Here is a 16,742-nt window from a genome sequence, read left to right as displayed (position 1 = left end):
CTGATTGCTCTGGCGAGGACTTCCAACATTATGTTGAAAAGCAGAGGTGATAGGGGACAGCTCTGTCATGTTCCTGAACACAGAGAAAGGGCTTCAGTTTTTCACCGTTAATTATGAGATTAGCTGGGGGTTTGTCATATATGGCCTTTATTATGTTAAGATATTTTCCTTCTATACCTATCTTATTAAGTGTTTAATCGTAAATGGATATTGGGGAAACCTCATTTCTTGTTTTATCTGATGCCTACAACTCATTTTCAGTTGGGGAGGCTGAGGCTTAGAGAAAGTAAATTGCTCAAGGTCTCACAGCTGGAAAGTGGCAGGGATGAGTTTGGAAGTAATCTGTTACATCCTAGCATACTGTCTCTTTCAGTTGTACTCAACCCAGTTTGCATATCTGGCTCACTCATCGTGCTTAAAAACAATACAGATGCCTGGGTTTCCTCAGACTTTTGGAACCAGAGTGTGCAGAGCCGTATTTAGTATTGGGTCTCTCTCTAAGGAGATTTGGGAGAGGAGGAGGAAGAGTTCTCTGTGAGCTGTGGTAGTGGCTGAGATTTGAGTTGGCAGGCAGTAGAATGTCTGTGTCATTACCTAATGCTGACCTCCAGCAGGGCTTCAGTGTGTGCTGGTGGAATGCATACATGGTTGGAAGAAGCTGCCATCCAGGGCTTGTAATAGGTGACGCTGAGTTGCGGAATTCCATGGGGGAAGGCCTGGTTCCTGTGGTTAGAATCTGGAGCCCTTTGGTTTATTCTAAGAAGTCCTGCAGCATTTCGTTTGGAATCTTTTTCTGGCTGCATTTTCACAAGCAAAATGGAATTCTCTGAGCTTGGGAAGTATATAGCAAAGTTAATTTTAAAACTGGACTATGTCAGTGTTTATCTCTCCAACTTTGGAGTGTTTTACTGCCTTGAGCTCAGATTAGCTCAGCTGAACCAATGAGAAGTGCTTCTTAAAAATAAATCTTTAAAAAATAAATAAGGCCCATGAGTTATGACGAGACTTGGAGTGCTGTTCAGCAACAGGGAATTTTGCAGTGTCAGCCTCATGTTATCAGAAAGCCAAATGGACTAGGACAAAGATAGAGTTAAACTTAGGATGGGTGAGGTTCTAAGCTCCTTTTTCTACCTTATTTCCTCAAGTCTGTGATCTCTAGTTACATGAGATTAGGATGATTCTTTCTTCTTTCTCCTTAGCCAGTTATCTGTCTTCACGAGTGGGCTGGGAAATCTTAACTCTGACTCTTTCTTTCCTTCTTTCCGTCTTTCCTTCCATCCTTCCTTCCTTCCTTCTTTCCTTCCTTCCTTCCTTCCTTCCTTCCTTCCTTCCTTCCTTCCTTCCTTCCTTCCTTCCTTCCTTCCTTCCTTCCTTCCTTTCTCAACCTAAAACAACAAACATTTATAATCTCGCAGGTTTTGAGGGTCAGGAATCCAGGAACAGATTAGTCGGGCAGTTCTGACCCAGGTAGCTCATGAGGTGGCAACAGAGATGTCTCTGACTCTTTCTTATATTAATGATCGCTCAGTTTGTAAAGCTCTCAAGCTTACAAAGCACATAGTACGTTTTCCTTACCTCAGTTGATCTTCAAAGTAATAATACTAAGACAAATAGTAATAACAAAATGACAACGCAATAGTAATAATCATAAAATAGTAACAACAATAACCCAGCTACTATTATAATTTGGACCCTGATTACATTTTCAGTTAGGAGATAAGCCCTCAATACAAGATAGGAAATGAATAATGCATGGTAGTATGGCAGACTATTAGTGTCTTTAGAACTTACAAAAGAAGGAAAGTTCAGGAAATCCATTCTGGAAGAATTGGGACTTGAATCAGTCTTTAAAAGATGGCTGGGGTGTTTAACAGTGAAAACGAGAGGAAAATCATTTCAAGCATGGAGAAGAAAAAGTGAGTAAAAACTTGGAGGTGGGAATATGGAGGTATATTCAAGGGCTACAGAAAGAGGAATGTCTTATGGAAGCAGAGCCACCTTCAGCATTCCCTTGTATGTTTATGTGTTAAATGCTTTTATTTCCCTGGGCCTCTTTTCTATCCACTACTCATCCTTTGAGCCATTCTCTTTCTGTGTGCATTACCAAAGCTCTTTTTGTGTTTGACATTCTATGCCTGTGATGGTATATTATATAGTATATTAATAACGTAGTAGAAATAATATGTCAAAATAGAAGATATATAAATATAAAACAAAAACCTAAATAAAATATAAAACTAGCATACTTGTTCTTTGCAATCTTTTAAGTGACTAGATCAGAAGAAATTTGGGAACAGAAAGCAACTACAAAGCCCTGTAATATGTCCCATGGAGTCTAGCTATAAGTAAGAGAGATGAATTTATGTCATAAATGATGGCTTAATTTGGGCCCTGGTAAACCCTTCGTCTTCCCTGTCTCAAAGCAGCTCCTTCTGGAAGAGAAATGATCAAGTTCATAAATAGCTGAAACCCTAGCAATTGGCATGTAGGCAAATGGTTCTCGTTAAGATACTGAGGAAAGAACTTTGGGAATCAGAAACTGGGATCAAATACCAGCTCTTACTAGTTGTGTGAGCTTGAGTACATTACTTAACTATTTTTTCAGTTTCTTCATCTGGAAAATGATAATTATCTCATAGGATTGTACTAATTAAGGAAAATAATGTGTGTTATGGTGTCTTATACATGCATTCTTATTTGATGTTATTTCTTCTCATTTTACCAAAATTTGTTTTCTTGACTCAACTTGAAATTCTTTAGGGAAGATAAAATAGTAGAATGAAAAGGGCCTTGGCTTTGAAGCCAGACTTTTTGTATTTGTATTTGTGAAAATCAGGTCAGAGCTAGTAAGAATGAAACATTTATTCCTGCCCTGGAGAGAATTTGCAGGTGCCTTAGATAGGTTGAGTTAGGTGTCTAGTCATTTGTTCCTTTCTTCACTCATTGACGAAGCACCTATTTTGTGCCAGGCACGTACTAGCTGTTAGGGATCCGTGATGAGTTGGACATGGCCCCTGCACTGGGACTCAGTTTGGTTGGGAAGATAAACCCTTAAAATAGGCAATTAGTATAATGGTGCTGTGAGAACAGAGGAGAGGTTGAAAAACTGCCCAACCTAGAGATCAGGAAAGACTTCACAGAAGAGACGACCTTTAAGCTGAGACTCGTCAAGGATCAATAAAAGGCTTTGTGTGGTGTGGTGGCAAGGGAAGGGACAGGGAAAGGCAGGATTCACAGCCAGAGGGAGTAAGCTTGAGAAAATGGGAGGAGGTATGAAAGAGCCTATTACGCTTGGTGAACCATCACTGGTTCAGTGTAGTTGGTGTAGAGTGTATGAAACATTAGTATTGGGAGATGAAGGAGAAGGTGCAAGTCTGTAAAGCAGAGCTTCTCTGACTTTTTTTTTGTTTGTTTTTTTAAAGTAGACTCCCATTTGCTAGAGCAGTTTTAGGTTCACAGCAAAATTGAGTGGAAGATACACAGATTACTCATATGCCTCCTGCCCCCACATACACACAACCTTCTCCACTATCAGTACCTCATACCAGCGTGGTACATTTGTTGTGATTAACAAGCCTACGTCAACACACCGTACTCACCTTACGTCCATGTTTTACATTAGGGTTCTCTCTTGGTGTTGTGCGTTCTATGAGCTCAGACAAATGTATAATGACATATAGCTACCATTATAGTATCATGCAGAGTAGTTTCATTGCCCTAAAATTCCTCTGTGTTCCGCTAGTTCAAGCCTTCTTCCCCCCTAACCTCTGGTAACCACTGGTCTTTATATTTAGTCTCCATAGTTTTGTCTTTTCCAGAATGTCATGTAGTTGGAATCATACAGTATATAGTCTTTTCAGATTGGTTTCTTTCACCTAGTAATATGTATTTAAGGTTCTTCTTTTCATGGCTTGATAGTCCATTTCTTTCTAGCGCTGAATAAGATTCCATTGTCTGGATGGACCAGCTTATCCATTCACCTGTTGAAGGGCATCGTGATTGCTTTCAAGTTTGGGCGATTGTGAATAAAGCTTCTGTAAATATAAATGTGCAAGTTTTTGTGTGAACATGTTTTCAGCTCATTTGGTTAAACACCAAGGAGTGCAATTTCTTCATTGCATAGTACGAGTATATTTCATTTTGTCGGAAACTGCCAACATGTCTTCCACAGTGACTGTATAATTTTGCATTCCCACCAGCAATGAAAGTTTTTGTGGTTCCACATTCTTGTCAGTATTTGGTGTGGTCAGATTTGGATTTTGGCCTGTCTGACAGGTGTGTAGTGGTATTTCATTATTGTTTTAACTTGCATTTCCCTAATGATAGATGATGTTGAGCATTTTTTCCATCTGCAGGTCTTTTGCCCATTTTATTAATTGGTTTTTTTTCTTATTGTTAAGTTTTACGAGTTCTTTGTATATTTTGGATAATAGTCCTTTATGAGATATACCGCTTGCAAATATTTTCTCCCTGTCTGTGGTTTGTCTTCTCGTGCTCTTGGTTCTCAGACTTTTGTAGGCACACGAATCATTTGGGAGCTTATTAAAATTCAGATTCTGACTCAGTAGGTCTAAGGTGGAGCTTGAGATTCTACATTTCCAATAGCCTCCCAAGTGATGTGCATGCTTTGAACAGCAGACTGTAGATGACCCTACAGTAGATGACCCCAAACTGCTGTTTGGATTGGAGGTCACCAGAATGCAGATGACAGGCTCCTGTTAGAATGATTCACACCACAGATAACAATGCCTGAAGTAGGGTGGTGGCGATGAAGATGGAGAAAAGTGAACACATTTGATCACTGTGTAGAAGATAGAATCATGAACAGCTTGGGGCAGGAATGCTTTGGGAGAGAGGGGAGAGACAACATCATGAACAGTAATCCAGGAGAGGCAGTGACAGAACAGAAAGGCCTTAGGGCTGGGAATCTGAAAAGCTCAGTTCTGGTCCCAACGTGCTTCGAACTTGCTCTGTGACCTTGGGCAGGTTACTTAATGTCTTGGAACCTCTGTTTCTTCTTTTGTAAAATGGGTGCCCTAATCACTGCCCTGCTTGTCACAGACTTGTTCTGAGGCTCTAGTGAACAAATATATGTGAAAGTCCTTTGTAAACAATAGAGCATGAGACAAATGATACAAATACAAACTGATTACATCTGTATTGACCCTATTTCCAAAGAAGGTCACATTCTGAGATACCATGATTTAGTACATAGGATTTTTTTGGGGGGACACAATGCAGTCCCTAAAAAGGGCACGTTAGCACAATACGTCCTTAAGTTGCAGCTTTTCCTGCCAGGTGAGCAGGACCTTAGTGAACATCTGCTTTATGCAAGACCCCTGATGGAGAGGGAAGACTACGAGCGTTTGGAACGACCCTTTCAGGCCCTTGCCTAGGGAGGCAGCATAACTTAGTGGTGGAAAGCTTAGGCTCTGAGCCAAACTGCTTGGATGGGTCTAGGTGCTGCCAGTTGCTAACCATGTGATCTTGGCTAAGGAAGTTAATCTCTATGCTTCCGTTTCTTTACCTGCAAATTTAGGATGTTAGTACCTGGTAGGGTTGCTGCGCGGCTAAAGTGAATACATATAAAGAACTTGAACCATTACCTGGTAAGCACCCGATAAAATAGCGATTCTTCTTATTAAAACAACTTCCAAATGTAAAATTCTGTAATTTAGAGACCTTAAAGCAGCCCGTGATCAAGGACCAAACAAGTGAGACGCAGGTTATAGAAGCTCATAGAATGTGGGATGTCAGGGCAGCACGTGCCCTTAGAGACGATCTCCTTAGGCCTTCTCTTCTTACAGACGGGGAAACCAGGCTTCAGAACAAGGAAGTGACTTTCCCTGGAATTGGCTCATTCATAGTAGAACCAGGACTGTTATCTCTGATGAATGTTCTTTCTGCTCCTCCTTTTCTTTAGTTCTACAAAAAATTAAGTCTTTAATCATGCATTAAGCGTCTACTCCAATGTAAGTCTGGGGCTGGGCTCTGTTAATACATACGTGAAATAGGCAGTCCTTGGCTTCTAAAGGAGCCTACAGCTCAACAAAGAGCTAAATCAGCCTAAACACGTAATGATGTTTCTGTTTTTAATTTCCTTTTCCCTGTTTCTTGTGCAGCAAATAAAAAGAAGGAGAAGGAACGGCCAGAGATTTCTCTTCCTTCAGATTTTGAGCACACAATTCACGTTGGTTTTGATGCTGTCACAGGGGAATTTACAGTAAGTCCTGGGTCACAGAAAAGCCTTTGGTCTTTCAGAGTTCTGGCCATAAACGGTTAGATTCAACCCTTTCTAGTCTTCCTGATGCCCGAGACTCTCATTACTGCCTTCTTATGTTCGCGAGAGGGACACTTTCCTCATCTCCAAAGCTGTACCAGAGAAGCCTTTGAATCTTCAGTCCTTAAATAGAACTCTTAAGTGGCCCCTTGGCAGCCGGCTCTGTGCTGGGCTCTGATGTTACATAGAAAAGTCAGATATGTTCCTGTTCTAAAGGAGGAATAGTCTGGTGCAGGAGCAAAAATCTCAAGAAAGGACTAATACAGTGAGATAAATATTATAAAAGACGTTTGTGTAGTGCTCTGAGGGTATCGAGAGAAAAGGAATGACTAAACCCGTCTTTAGCTGCTGGCAGGTATCACAGTCAGCTCTGATTTTCCTTCAAGATTCTCCGTGACTGTCTTTCTGACAGCCTTGCATGTCTCTCTTACAGGGGATGCCAGAGCAGTGGGCCCGCTTGCTTCAGACATCAAATATCACTAAGTCAGAGCAGAAGAAAAACCCGCAGGCTGTCCTGGATGTGCTGGAATTCTATAACTCAAAGAAGACCTCTAACAGCCAGAAGTACATGAGCTTTACAGGTATGGCCATTGTGTCTGGTGCAGTCTGGGAAAAAAAGGATTTTCATCCGGTGGAAAAGCTCCACATGCCCACTGGTATAGGGTGAGAGAAGAAAGTATTAGGAAGAGTGGAGATGGCACGTTCACTAAGATGGAATTTTATAATTTGAGAGCCAACACGATGGGTTTTTGGCATCAACTGCATCTTTACTTTGAAACTGCACATTTAAAAAAGTAATGTATAGAGAACGTTGACTTTGTGCTAGAAGATCTAAATTCTGACACTCACTAGGTTTTAATAGTCACTTCGTTTCTTTGAGCCTCAAAATGGGAATAGTAATAATTCTCTCTAGAGGTTGTGGTGAGGAATTAATGAGCTCATTGATGTGAAAGTTCCTTATAGATTATAAAGAGTACTATGGAAATGTAGCTATCATTATCATTAATAGCATTAAGTTATTTGATGACACATTTAATGTGTATCTTTTAGGTAGGCAAGCACAATTTCTTCCTCAAGGCACTAATTTTTATCAGTCAAATGAAAAACAGGGCAATAACAATGTTCTTTAGATCTACTCTCTCTATATAAGGGACTGTGTTTTCCACAGGATTTTTTTCCCCATTAAACTTTGTTTTAATGGGTCTCAAAACTGACAGATTTTGTCGTTGTTTCCATTAAAAAGTACTGATTTTAAAAACTAATAGGTTAAAAACTGCCCCCCACACACAAAGAAAATGATCCACAAAATATTCTCCTTTCCTCCTGAAGGTTTTACGATGCATTGTAATCATTAACCAGTCTTTTACTATTAAACTTAAATGGCCAATTGAGACAAACAGCTCTGAAACCATTCTCCCACCACTGGTTAAGACTGGGGATAATATTCATTTAGCCTTCTGAGCTTCCTGGGCAGATATGTGACCGTTCCAGCTCTAGCTGCCTTCTTGTCCACTGCTTTGATGACACCCACAGCAACTGTCTGTCTCATGTCACGAACAGTGAAATGCCCCAGAGAAGGGTAGTCAGAGAAGCTCTCAACACACATGGGCTCGCCAGGAACCATATCAACAATGGCAGCAGCATCAGATTTCAAAAACTTTGGGCCATCTTCCAGCTTTTCCCCTCAATTATGATCCATCTTCTCCTTCAGCTCAGCAAATTTGCAAGCAATGTGAGCTGTGTGACAACTGAGCACAGGTGCACATCCGGTGCTGATTTGGCCTGGATGGTTCAGGATAATCACCTGAGCCATGAAGCCAGCTGCGTCACGGTCAAAAATGACGGGTGGGTCGTTTTTGCTGTCACCAGCCACATTGCCACGACAAACATCTTTGACAGACACATTCTTGACATTGAAGCCCACATTGTCCCCAGGAAGAGCGTCACTCAAAGCTTCATGGTGCATTTCAACAGACTGTACTTCATTTGTAAGGTTGACTGGAACAAAGGTGACCAGCATGCCAGGTGTGAGAACCCCAGTCTCCACTCGGCCCCCAGGGACAGGACCAACACCACCAACAGGCATCCTGGAGGAGCAGGTGCAGGCTTGTCAGTTGGACGAGTTGGTGGCAGGAAGCAATCCAGAGGTTCAAGCAGCATGGTTCCACCCATTGCCATCTTTATGGGTGACTTTCCATCTCTTGAACCCAGGCACGTTAGCACTTGGCTCCAGCATGTTGTTACTATTGTAACTAGAAATTGGCACAAATACCACTGTGTCAGCGTTGTAGCCAGTTTTCTTAAGGTAGATGCTGATTTTCTCAACAATGTCCTCATGTCTCTTCTGGCTGTAAGGTGGCTCAATGGAACCATTTTGTTAACACCCACAATTAGTTTCACACCCAGTGTGTAAGCCAGAGGGCATGCTCACGGGTCTGCCTGTTCCTGGAGAGACCTGCTTCACATTCACCAGCACCAGCAGCAACAATCAGCACAGCACCGTCAGCCTGAGGTGCCTGTAATGGTGTTTTTTTATAAAGTCTCTGTGTCCTGAGGCGTCAACAATGGTCATACAGTACTTGCTGGTCTCAAATTCCCACAGGGAGGTATCAGTGGTGAGCCCACGCTCATGTTCAGCTTTCAGTTTATCCAAGACACAGGCAGACGTGAAGAAGCCCTCTTCCCTCTCAGCGGCCTCCTTCTCAAATTTTTCGATGGTTCTTTTGTCAGTGCCACCATATTTGTAGCTCAGATGTCCAGCAATGGTGGACTTGCCGGAATTGACGTGTCCAGTGACAAGGACATTGATATGAATCTTTTTCTTTCTCATTTTGGGTTAGATTTAGCAGTGGTTTTCACTACCTGCGTTCTGGCGGCAAACCCGTTGTGAAAAAACCCGAGTTGTTTTTAATAGCAGAATTGGGATTGGAATCCAGGTCTCCTAATTCCTATGCCACCATCCTATGAATTTACTACTTGCTTCAAGTAACTTTATTTGGAGAATCTCCTTCTGTAGCAGAGAGATTTTTCTTTTCCTAGATAAGTTGTGAGATGGCCTACATTTCTGGAAACTTACCTTTTATGTAGCATCTTAGAATGTTAGAGCAAGATATCTTTAGTATATACTGTGTTTCCCTGAAAATAAGACTGTGTCTTATATTCATTTTTGCTCCAAAAGACGCATTAGGGCTTATGTTCAGGGGATGTCATCCTGAAAAATCATGCTAGGGCTCATTTTCCAGTTAGGTCTTATTTTCGGGGAAACTCAGTATCACTTCCAGTTCCCCCTTGTTTTGAGGACATTAAAGCCAAAAAAGGCCTTTCTAACGTGGCTAAATTAGTGGCAGAGCTGGCCTCTTAACTCTGAGTCTGGTGTTCTTTCAAGAGTCCATGCTGTCTTTTTCAAAGGGCAGTATTGTTGAGGAAGGTGGGAACCAGGATGAACTAGCTCATTTTGAAGGATGCTTTCCCCAGCAAGTATCTGGCTTGTATCAAAGGGCACAGATGGTAAGGATGACAGACTGCAGCTTTGCCCCTGCTGCCGTGGTGGTGTCCAGGAGAGGTCATGCATGTTCCCAGCAGTACTTCCTTCTTCACGTCTGGCCCCGCTGGCTCTGTCTTACTTCTCCCATTGAAGGACTGGGTCATTCCAAGGAGAAATTGGGGTTGAGGGGTGCTAGGAGAAAGATTTCCAGTCAGGAGATTAGTGCTTGTGTTTTAGGTAGTTTGTCATGGAGACACGAGATTAGAATCTAGATTTGAAGCCTCAGCAGCAAAGTCTTCAAAAGCGTTTTCTTTCTTTCTTTCTTTCTTTCTTTCTTTCTTTCTTTCTTTCTTTCTTTCTTTCTTTCTTTCTTTCTTTCTTTCTTTCTTTCTTTCTTTCTTTCTTTCTTTCTTTCTTTCTTTCTTTCTTTCTTTCTTTCTTTCTTTCTTTCTTTCTTTCTTTCTTTCTTTCCTCCCTCCCTCCCTCCCTCCCTCCCTCCCTCCCTCCCTCCCTCCCTCCCTCCCTCCCTCCCTCCCTCCCTCCCTCTCCCTCCCTCCCTCCCTCTCTCTTTCTTTCCTTTCTGTCTGTCTGTCTTTTTGTTTTTTTTTAGTTTCAGTTGTAATAGTTAGAAATTTATCATTTGTACTCCTCACAAAGTGATAACCCCCCTCCCCCAATCTACTGCCCCTCTGATATCGCACTCAGCCGTACATTTCCACTGTCTCTATTCCTAATGCTGTACTCTGCTTTTTGTAAGTGTATATATATATATATATATATATATATATATAAATAAAATTATTGTTGGCATTCATTATTGTTCAGCTTCAGGTGTACACTGCAGTGATCGGGCATCTACACTGTCCCTGAGGTGGTCTCCCTAACGAGACAAGTGTTCATTGGATACCCCACAAAATCTTTACAACATTATTGATTTCATTCCCCAATCTGTCTTTCGTATCTCTGTAGCAATCTTGTGGTTACCGCTTGTGCTTTCTAATCCCCTCACCTTCCCCCTCATCCCCACCCCCTTCCCATCAGGCAACCCTCAGATTTTCCTCTATATCTCTGAGACTGTTTCTGATTAGTTCGTTCATTCTGTTCTTTAGATTCCACATATAAGTGAGTGGAAGCATTTCTTTTTTTATGTGTACATGTGTGTAGATATATACAGGTGTATGTATGGAAGTGTAGCTCTGTGAGGTTTGCATGTTTGGAATTAAAATCCACTTAAATATTCATGAATGAATATATGTATAGATGTACACATTCAGCTAATTGTATGTTCACCTGTGCATGCATATGTGAATAACATTGAGTATGTGTGTATATATGTGTGTGCGTGTGTGTGCATGCATGCATGCAGGATTTTAAATTTTCTAGAAGTTGAAAACCAGGGTCAACTCTAGGCAAAATTGTATATTTGGCAGTTTATTTTGAATGTCACTTCTGTCCTTTTCCTGTTTTCCCTCTTGTATTATTAATTATGATAACACTACCTTAATGTGTATATGCTTGTATATGAATTATGTCATTTGATTCCCATAATGGCCTTATGGGGTTGTTAGGGCAAGGATTATTATCCCCATTTACAGAGTCAGAGAAATTAATTAGGCTCAGAGAAACTAAGTGACTTACTCAGGGTGATTCAACCGATGTGTGATGGAACTGTGTTTTAAACTTGGGCCTTTAAACCCTTTGCTGTCTATAGCCCGAGCGTATTCCTCCCTGCCAATTTTTGTGTCAGGATTTCTATTTTTTTAGCACTTTATTTTTTGTACCAATTAGTAGCTAATATAATAGGCAAAAAACAGACTAGATTGACAACTCCCAGTTCTGGGTTTTAGCCCTGCTTTTGCCACTGGTTGATGCAAACTTGAACCAGTTTTTCCCTCTCTGAACATTAGTTTCCTCGTTTGTGAAACGAAGGGGTTGGAAGTAATTTCTGCTCTGTCATTCTGTGCTATGGAATTTGATTTTGATATATAGAAATTATACATCCCGTTTAAAAGGAGCAATGCTTACTTATTTTTCATATGGCAAAGATATATTTATTACTGGAATAATCTAGTCCTCAAAAACACTAGCAATGCATAAGGTTGGAAGTGGTGCAGTGAAAGCATAGTATTGCACTGTGCTTTGCCTAAGTTCATGTTATTTTGGACAAGAAAAACAAATATATTATGTTTAAGGTATATCCCAAATTGATTTCTCCAGCCAGGGGCTATTCAGGGTTTGTTTGAAAAACATATTGTTGCAGCTTGTGGGTTCATTATTTGTCATTGGACCAAAAATGCTGTGCCTGGCCCTTTCTTATATAATGGAGTTGGACATTCTTTGGGCTTGGCTGTTGGTGAGGAGTGTGTTGGATTTGGTAGAATAGTTCCTCTCCTTAATTTCATTGGTGGTGAATCGGCAAAATCACTGTCTTCCTGTATCTTTAGGAGTTAAAGAATAAAACTAAATGCAACACTTGGTCTTTAAACTTATCTTCTTGCTAAGATCTCCACTGGGCGTATGTTTCATATTTCATTAAGTCTAAGATATCATTGGTTGTAAGAGGTACCATTATTTTATATACCACTAAAGAGAAAAGGTTGCCAATTAAAACATGAAATGCCTTTGAGAGTAGGACATAGCTCTGTTTCAGAGATGTTAATGTGAAAAAATGTCCATCTTAGAATCAATGAAATATGATAATTGCCTCATTGAGAGAACGTGAATCTCTTATTAGAAACAAGACCCTGCCTTTAATTAGGCTTGACATGATTAATTCCTCTCTTTTCCTAAGCCTTAGTCTTTCTCTCCCTGTGGGGAATAGACATGTGTGTAGAAGATCTTTTCTAAAAACTGAAGCTGCAGGCTGGTTATAATTTGTCAGGGATGGCTCAGGGCAGTGCCAACCATGAATTATTTCCCTTTCTTTCGGATTGCAGGAAATTTCCTTGACCATTCAGACCTGGTGATGATATAATTGATGATGGGCATACAGCTTAATCATAGTATTCACAATCTGACCAGGATTCACATCTTGACTCCTATTTGACCTGAGTGTACCGTGGGCAAATTACTTAATGTCTCTGAGCTTCAGTTTCCAAATTAAAAAAGCAGATATACTAATAGTACTCAGAACTGTAGTGAAGATTTAAGGAGGTCATGTGTATAATGTGCTTCTCATGGTGTTGGGTCCATAGCACTAATAATATTGTATTATGCTCTGAGCCTGGCAAATGCTTAACTGGATAGGTTTCCTTAGTTCTCAAGAATAGATGAACTATAATTGTTTACTGACTGAGTCCCCTCTTTTTTCCTTTGCAGATAAATTAGCTGAGGATTATAATTCTTCTAACACTTTGGTAAGTCTTTATTTCCTCCATTTCAATATGGGCAGGTATGGTGGTTAGGGACCCTGACAGTGTGACTGGTGGAGAGCCTGGACTGGGAGGCACTCATCTGGGTCATTCCCCATTCTGGCCTCAGAGTTCCTATCTGTACAGTGAGGAATTGAACTTAAGAAATAGTAGGTATCCCTTCCAATTTTAATTTTTTAATGTTCTGAAAATCCTCACTTTGGAACCAGAAGAACTGGCTTTTAGGCTCAGGTTTTCATTTGTAGCTTTGAACCTTGGGAAAGCCAGTTTGCCTGTCTGAGCTTGAGTTTTTTCCATCAATAAAAGGGATGATACACTTTGCTTTACCTGAACATGTCTTCAAAAACCTGAATTTAGAAGAGAATTCTCTTTCTTTGGTTGGTAGGGTGTACAAAACCAGGATTAGGACTCATTGCTGAAGGGAACAGATTCTGTTCACTTAAGGTTATCCATTCTTCCTCTGAAGTTGTAGTGAATGTCCTGTCTCTTAAAGTGATGACATCTCTTAAAGGGATGTTATAGGAATCATTGATGAATTGGCTGGAGTGAAACCTACGTGACCTCAAAGGTCCATCTGCCTCTCTCAACTTACAAATTCTGTTTTCCAGAGCAGATAAAATGAGATCTTGATGTGTTTGAAGGGGTCTTTAAATAGTAAGTTGTGACACACACACACACACAGAAACACACACACGTCAGACAATTAAGTTCACGAACTCATCCTAGAAAAAGTGCTACATACCTCGTTGCTGAATATCACTATGGTCACCTTCAAACTACTCCCCTTGGGAAGCCATGCACCAATGCCAGTACCTAGTCCACCCTTCAAAGCAATTTTGGAACTCCTTTTCTGGAATGGCCATCAGAGCTGTCATTGTATTACCCTGGATGTCCTGAATATCATCAAAATGTCTTCCTTTCAATATTTCCTATATCTTCAGGTAAAGAAAGACATCATTGGGGTCAGATCAGGTGAATAGGGAGGGTGTTCCAATACAGTAATTTGTTTCCTGGCTAAAGACTCCCTCACAGACAGAGCAATATGAGCTGGTGCATTGTCGTGATGCAAGAGCCATGAATTGTTGGTGAAAAGTTCAGAGTTCAGATTATCTAATAACTTTTTCACATAGTCTTTTCAGCACTTCCAAATAGTAAACATGGTTAATTGTCCAGTTGGTACAAATCCATAATGAATAATCCCTCTGATATCATAAATGGTTAGTAACATCGTTGAAACAAGTTCACGAATTGTCAGACCTTGTGTGTGTGTGTGTGTGTGTGTGTGTGTGTGAATTCTTCATACCTGATGTTATCTCTTGTATAATGGTGGTTATACCATTTTGATTTACTAAACATTTGCAAAGCTCCAACTCTATGCCAAGTCCTGGGTAGAAGTGGCAATATAGGGATGAGTCAGACATTGTTCCAACTCCTAATAATCTCCTAGTTTTCTGAACAACAGGAAGGCACAAACAAACAGTTATAGTACAGTGTGCTAAAACTTTATGAGGCCAGGGACTGTGTCTCATTTGTTAATTGCTGTATCAAGGCATCTGACAAGTAACCACTTAATGAAAGTTTGCGTGCATAAGAGAAAATTTCTTGATGGTAGAGTCTGAGCTGAATGAGTTAGTTATCTGGGGGCAAGAATTAAGAAGAGACAAGGATATTCCAGATAGACACAGAATAAATAGCATGTGCCAAGACAAGGAGGTTTGCATGGTATGCTTTGTACAGAATAATGCAAGTAGTTTGTTATGATTGGAATGTGAAGTGTGAAGGGAGTAGAAGTGAGTGAAAAGGAGGAATGGTAAACAGGTCAGATCATGTAGGAGTTCTAACTTTATCTTCAAGGTAATGAGAAGCGATTGAATAATTTTAAGCAGGAGAGTAGTAAGTACTAACACAATGTTGGGTCAGCATCAGATTACTGTGAACCATGCTTCCAACAGTGGGGATTGGTTTACTCTGAGTCATTTATATTGTTATCGATTATAAAAAATGTTCACATGTCCAGTACCTTGGTGCATACTGGGTTCTTTCTTATTCACTATTTCCTTTAATCCTCAGAGGAGCTTAATGAGGTGGGTTCTTATCTTTGTTTAGTAGATGATAAAAACTGAAATTAAACAGGGTTAATGGCAAGAGGTATCAGATTCCCCATCTGCCTTGTTTTCCCTTGATTCATTCTTTCATCTAATGGAAGAGACGTAATTAAAATATAGGGAAGAATTTGCAAATGTTGAGATCTTTGGGAGGTTCTTACCATCATTGAACAGTAAATTGTTGAAGAAGGGGCTTGAACAAAGCTGAGCTGTGCTTTGTGGCTCAAATATCTTTCTGCTTTTACAGGAGGAGTGACAGCTATCGTATATTGAGTGACTAGTATGTGCCAGGCACTGTGCTAATAACTTTATGTATGTTAGCATAACTAGTCCTCCTAATTGCCTTGTGAAGAAAGTATTATTCCCATTTCACAGGGAGAAAAACAGACTTTCCCGAAGACTCATAATTGGCTCTTGTGGCAGAACTAGATTAGAACGAGGGTCTTCCAAATGCCAGCCCAGGATTCTTTTCATCATGGCGGTGAACTGAGAAAGAAGATGTCAGAAAGGTTTAATAAAGGAGACAGCAGTAAAGCCATAGCTATGTTGTTCGTTAGTGAGGAGGGGAAGCCCTGGGGCTCATGCCATATGGCAGAGAGGATAACACCTGCTTGGTAGAAACCTGTACTGGTTTAATATCTACAGTTACAACCACTCAGGCTGTCAAGGACATTTTCTCTCCCATTTTAGAACATTTGTCCCATTTGTGGCTCAGTACTCTGTATTTCCTTTCCAGTTTTACACTGTGGGGTTGTGGTTTGTATTGCAGTAGCATGTCATTATTTTCCATACTGGTTTCATACAGATCATTTTACTTGATTTGTGAAATAATTGGACAGGGTTATTATCCCCATAACACAGAAATTGAGCCTCAGAGAGATTAAGTGACTTGCTCCCTATCCTTGAATGAATTAATAGAAACCAATATAAAATTCGGTTCTCCCGATCATTCATTTATTCATTCATACTATAAATATTTACTTCGTCCCTTCTTTGTGCCCAGATGTTGGAGATACAAAAATGAAAATGCACTATCTCACTCCTTGAGGGAAAAATTAATAACAGACTTGAGGGATAAGGGCTGCAAGAGAGGTATAAATAATACACACTGGGGGGTCACATTCGATGGAGTGATTTATTCTGCCTGATAGTACAGGGAAGTTTGCACAGAGTTGTTGGGCCCTAGAATCTGTTCATTTGACAAACACAATCTTTAAGGGCCTTCTAGCTTTAAAATTCTGTTATTTGTGGCTCATTGGTCTGAAATCTATGCCTTTTAATGCCCGAATTCTCATTTATAAAATGGACATCTATGTGATAGGCTGGGGAGTCAAGGACTGGTAAGGTTTTTGCTCTTGATCTCACAATTTAGCGAGGAGTCAGAACACATAATCAAGGATTTATAATATAGTGTCAGGTAAACACAGGTAGCGACACCATGCAGAGGAAAGGACAATGCTTTCTTGTCTGAGGGAGCATGAACAAAAGCCAAGTTAAGGATC

General features: G+C 40.5%; 1 protein-coding gene across 6 annotated transcripts in view; it reads left to right on the top strand.

Annotated features, from left to right (window-relative positions):
* The window catches only part of PAK1 (p21 (RAC1) activated kinase 1), a 191,304-nt gene that overhangs the window by 138,991 nt on the left and 35,571 nt on the right, over positions 1-16,742 (top strand). For all 6 annotated transcript variants that reach the window (XM_081063763.1, XM_081063766.1, XM_081063762.1 and 3 more), the window contains 3 exons: positions 6,123-6,223; positions 6,714-6,861; positions 13,083-13,120. In XM_081063763.1, the coding sequence (XP_080919889.1) occupies positions 6,123-6,223; positions 6,714-6,861; positions 13,083-13,120 (287 nt within the window). The remainder of the gene's footprint in view (positions 1-6,122; positions 6,224-6,713; positions 6,862-13,082; positions 13,121-16,742) is intronic.

This window comes from Rhinolophus hipposideros (genome assembly GCF_964194185.1).
Source record: "Rhinolophus hipposideros genome assembly, chromosome: 10".
NCBI lineage: Eukaryota > Metazoa > Chordata > Mammalia > Chiroptera > Rhinolophidae > Rhinolophus > Rhinolophus hipposideros.
Note: the sequence above shows the minus strand (reverse complement) of the source record. Positions and strands in the feature narration are given on the sequence as shown.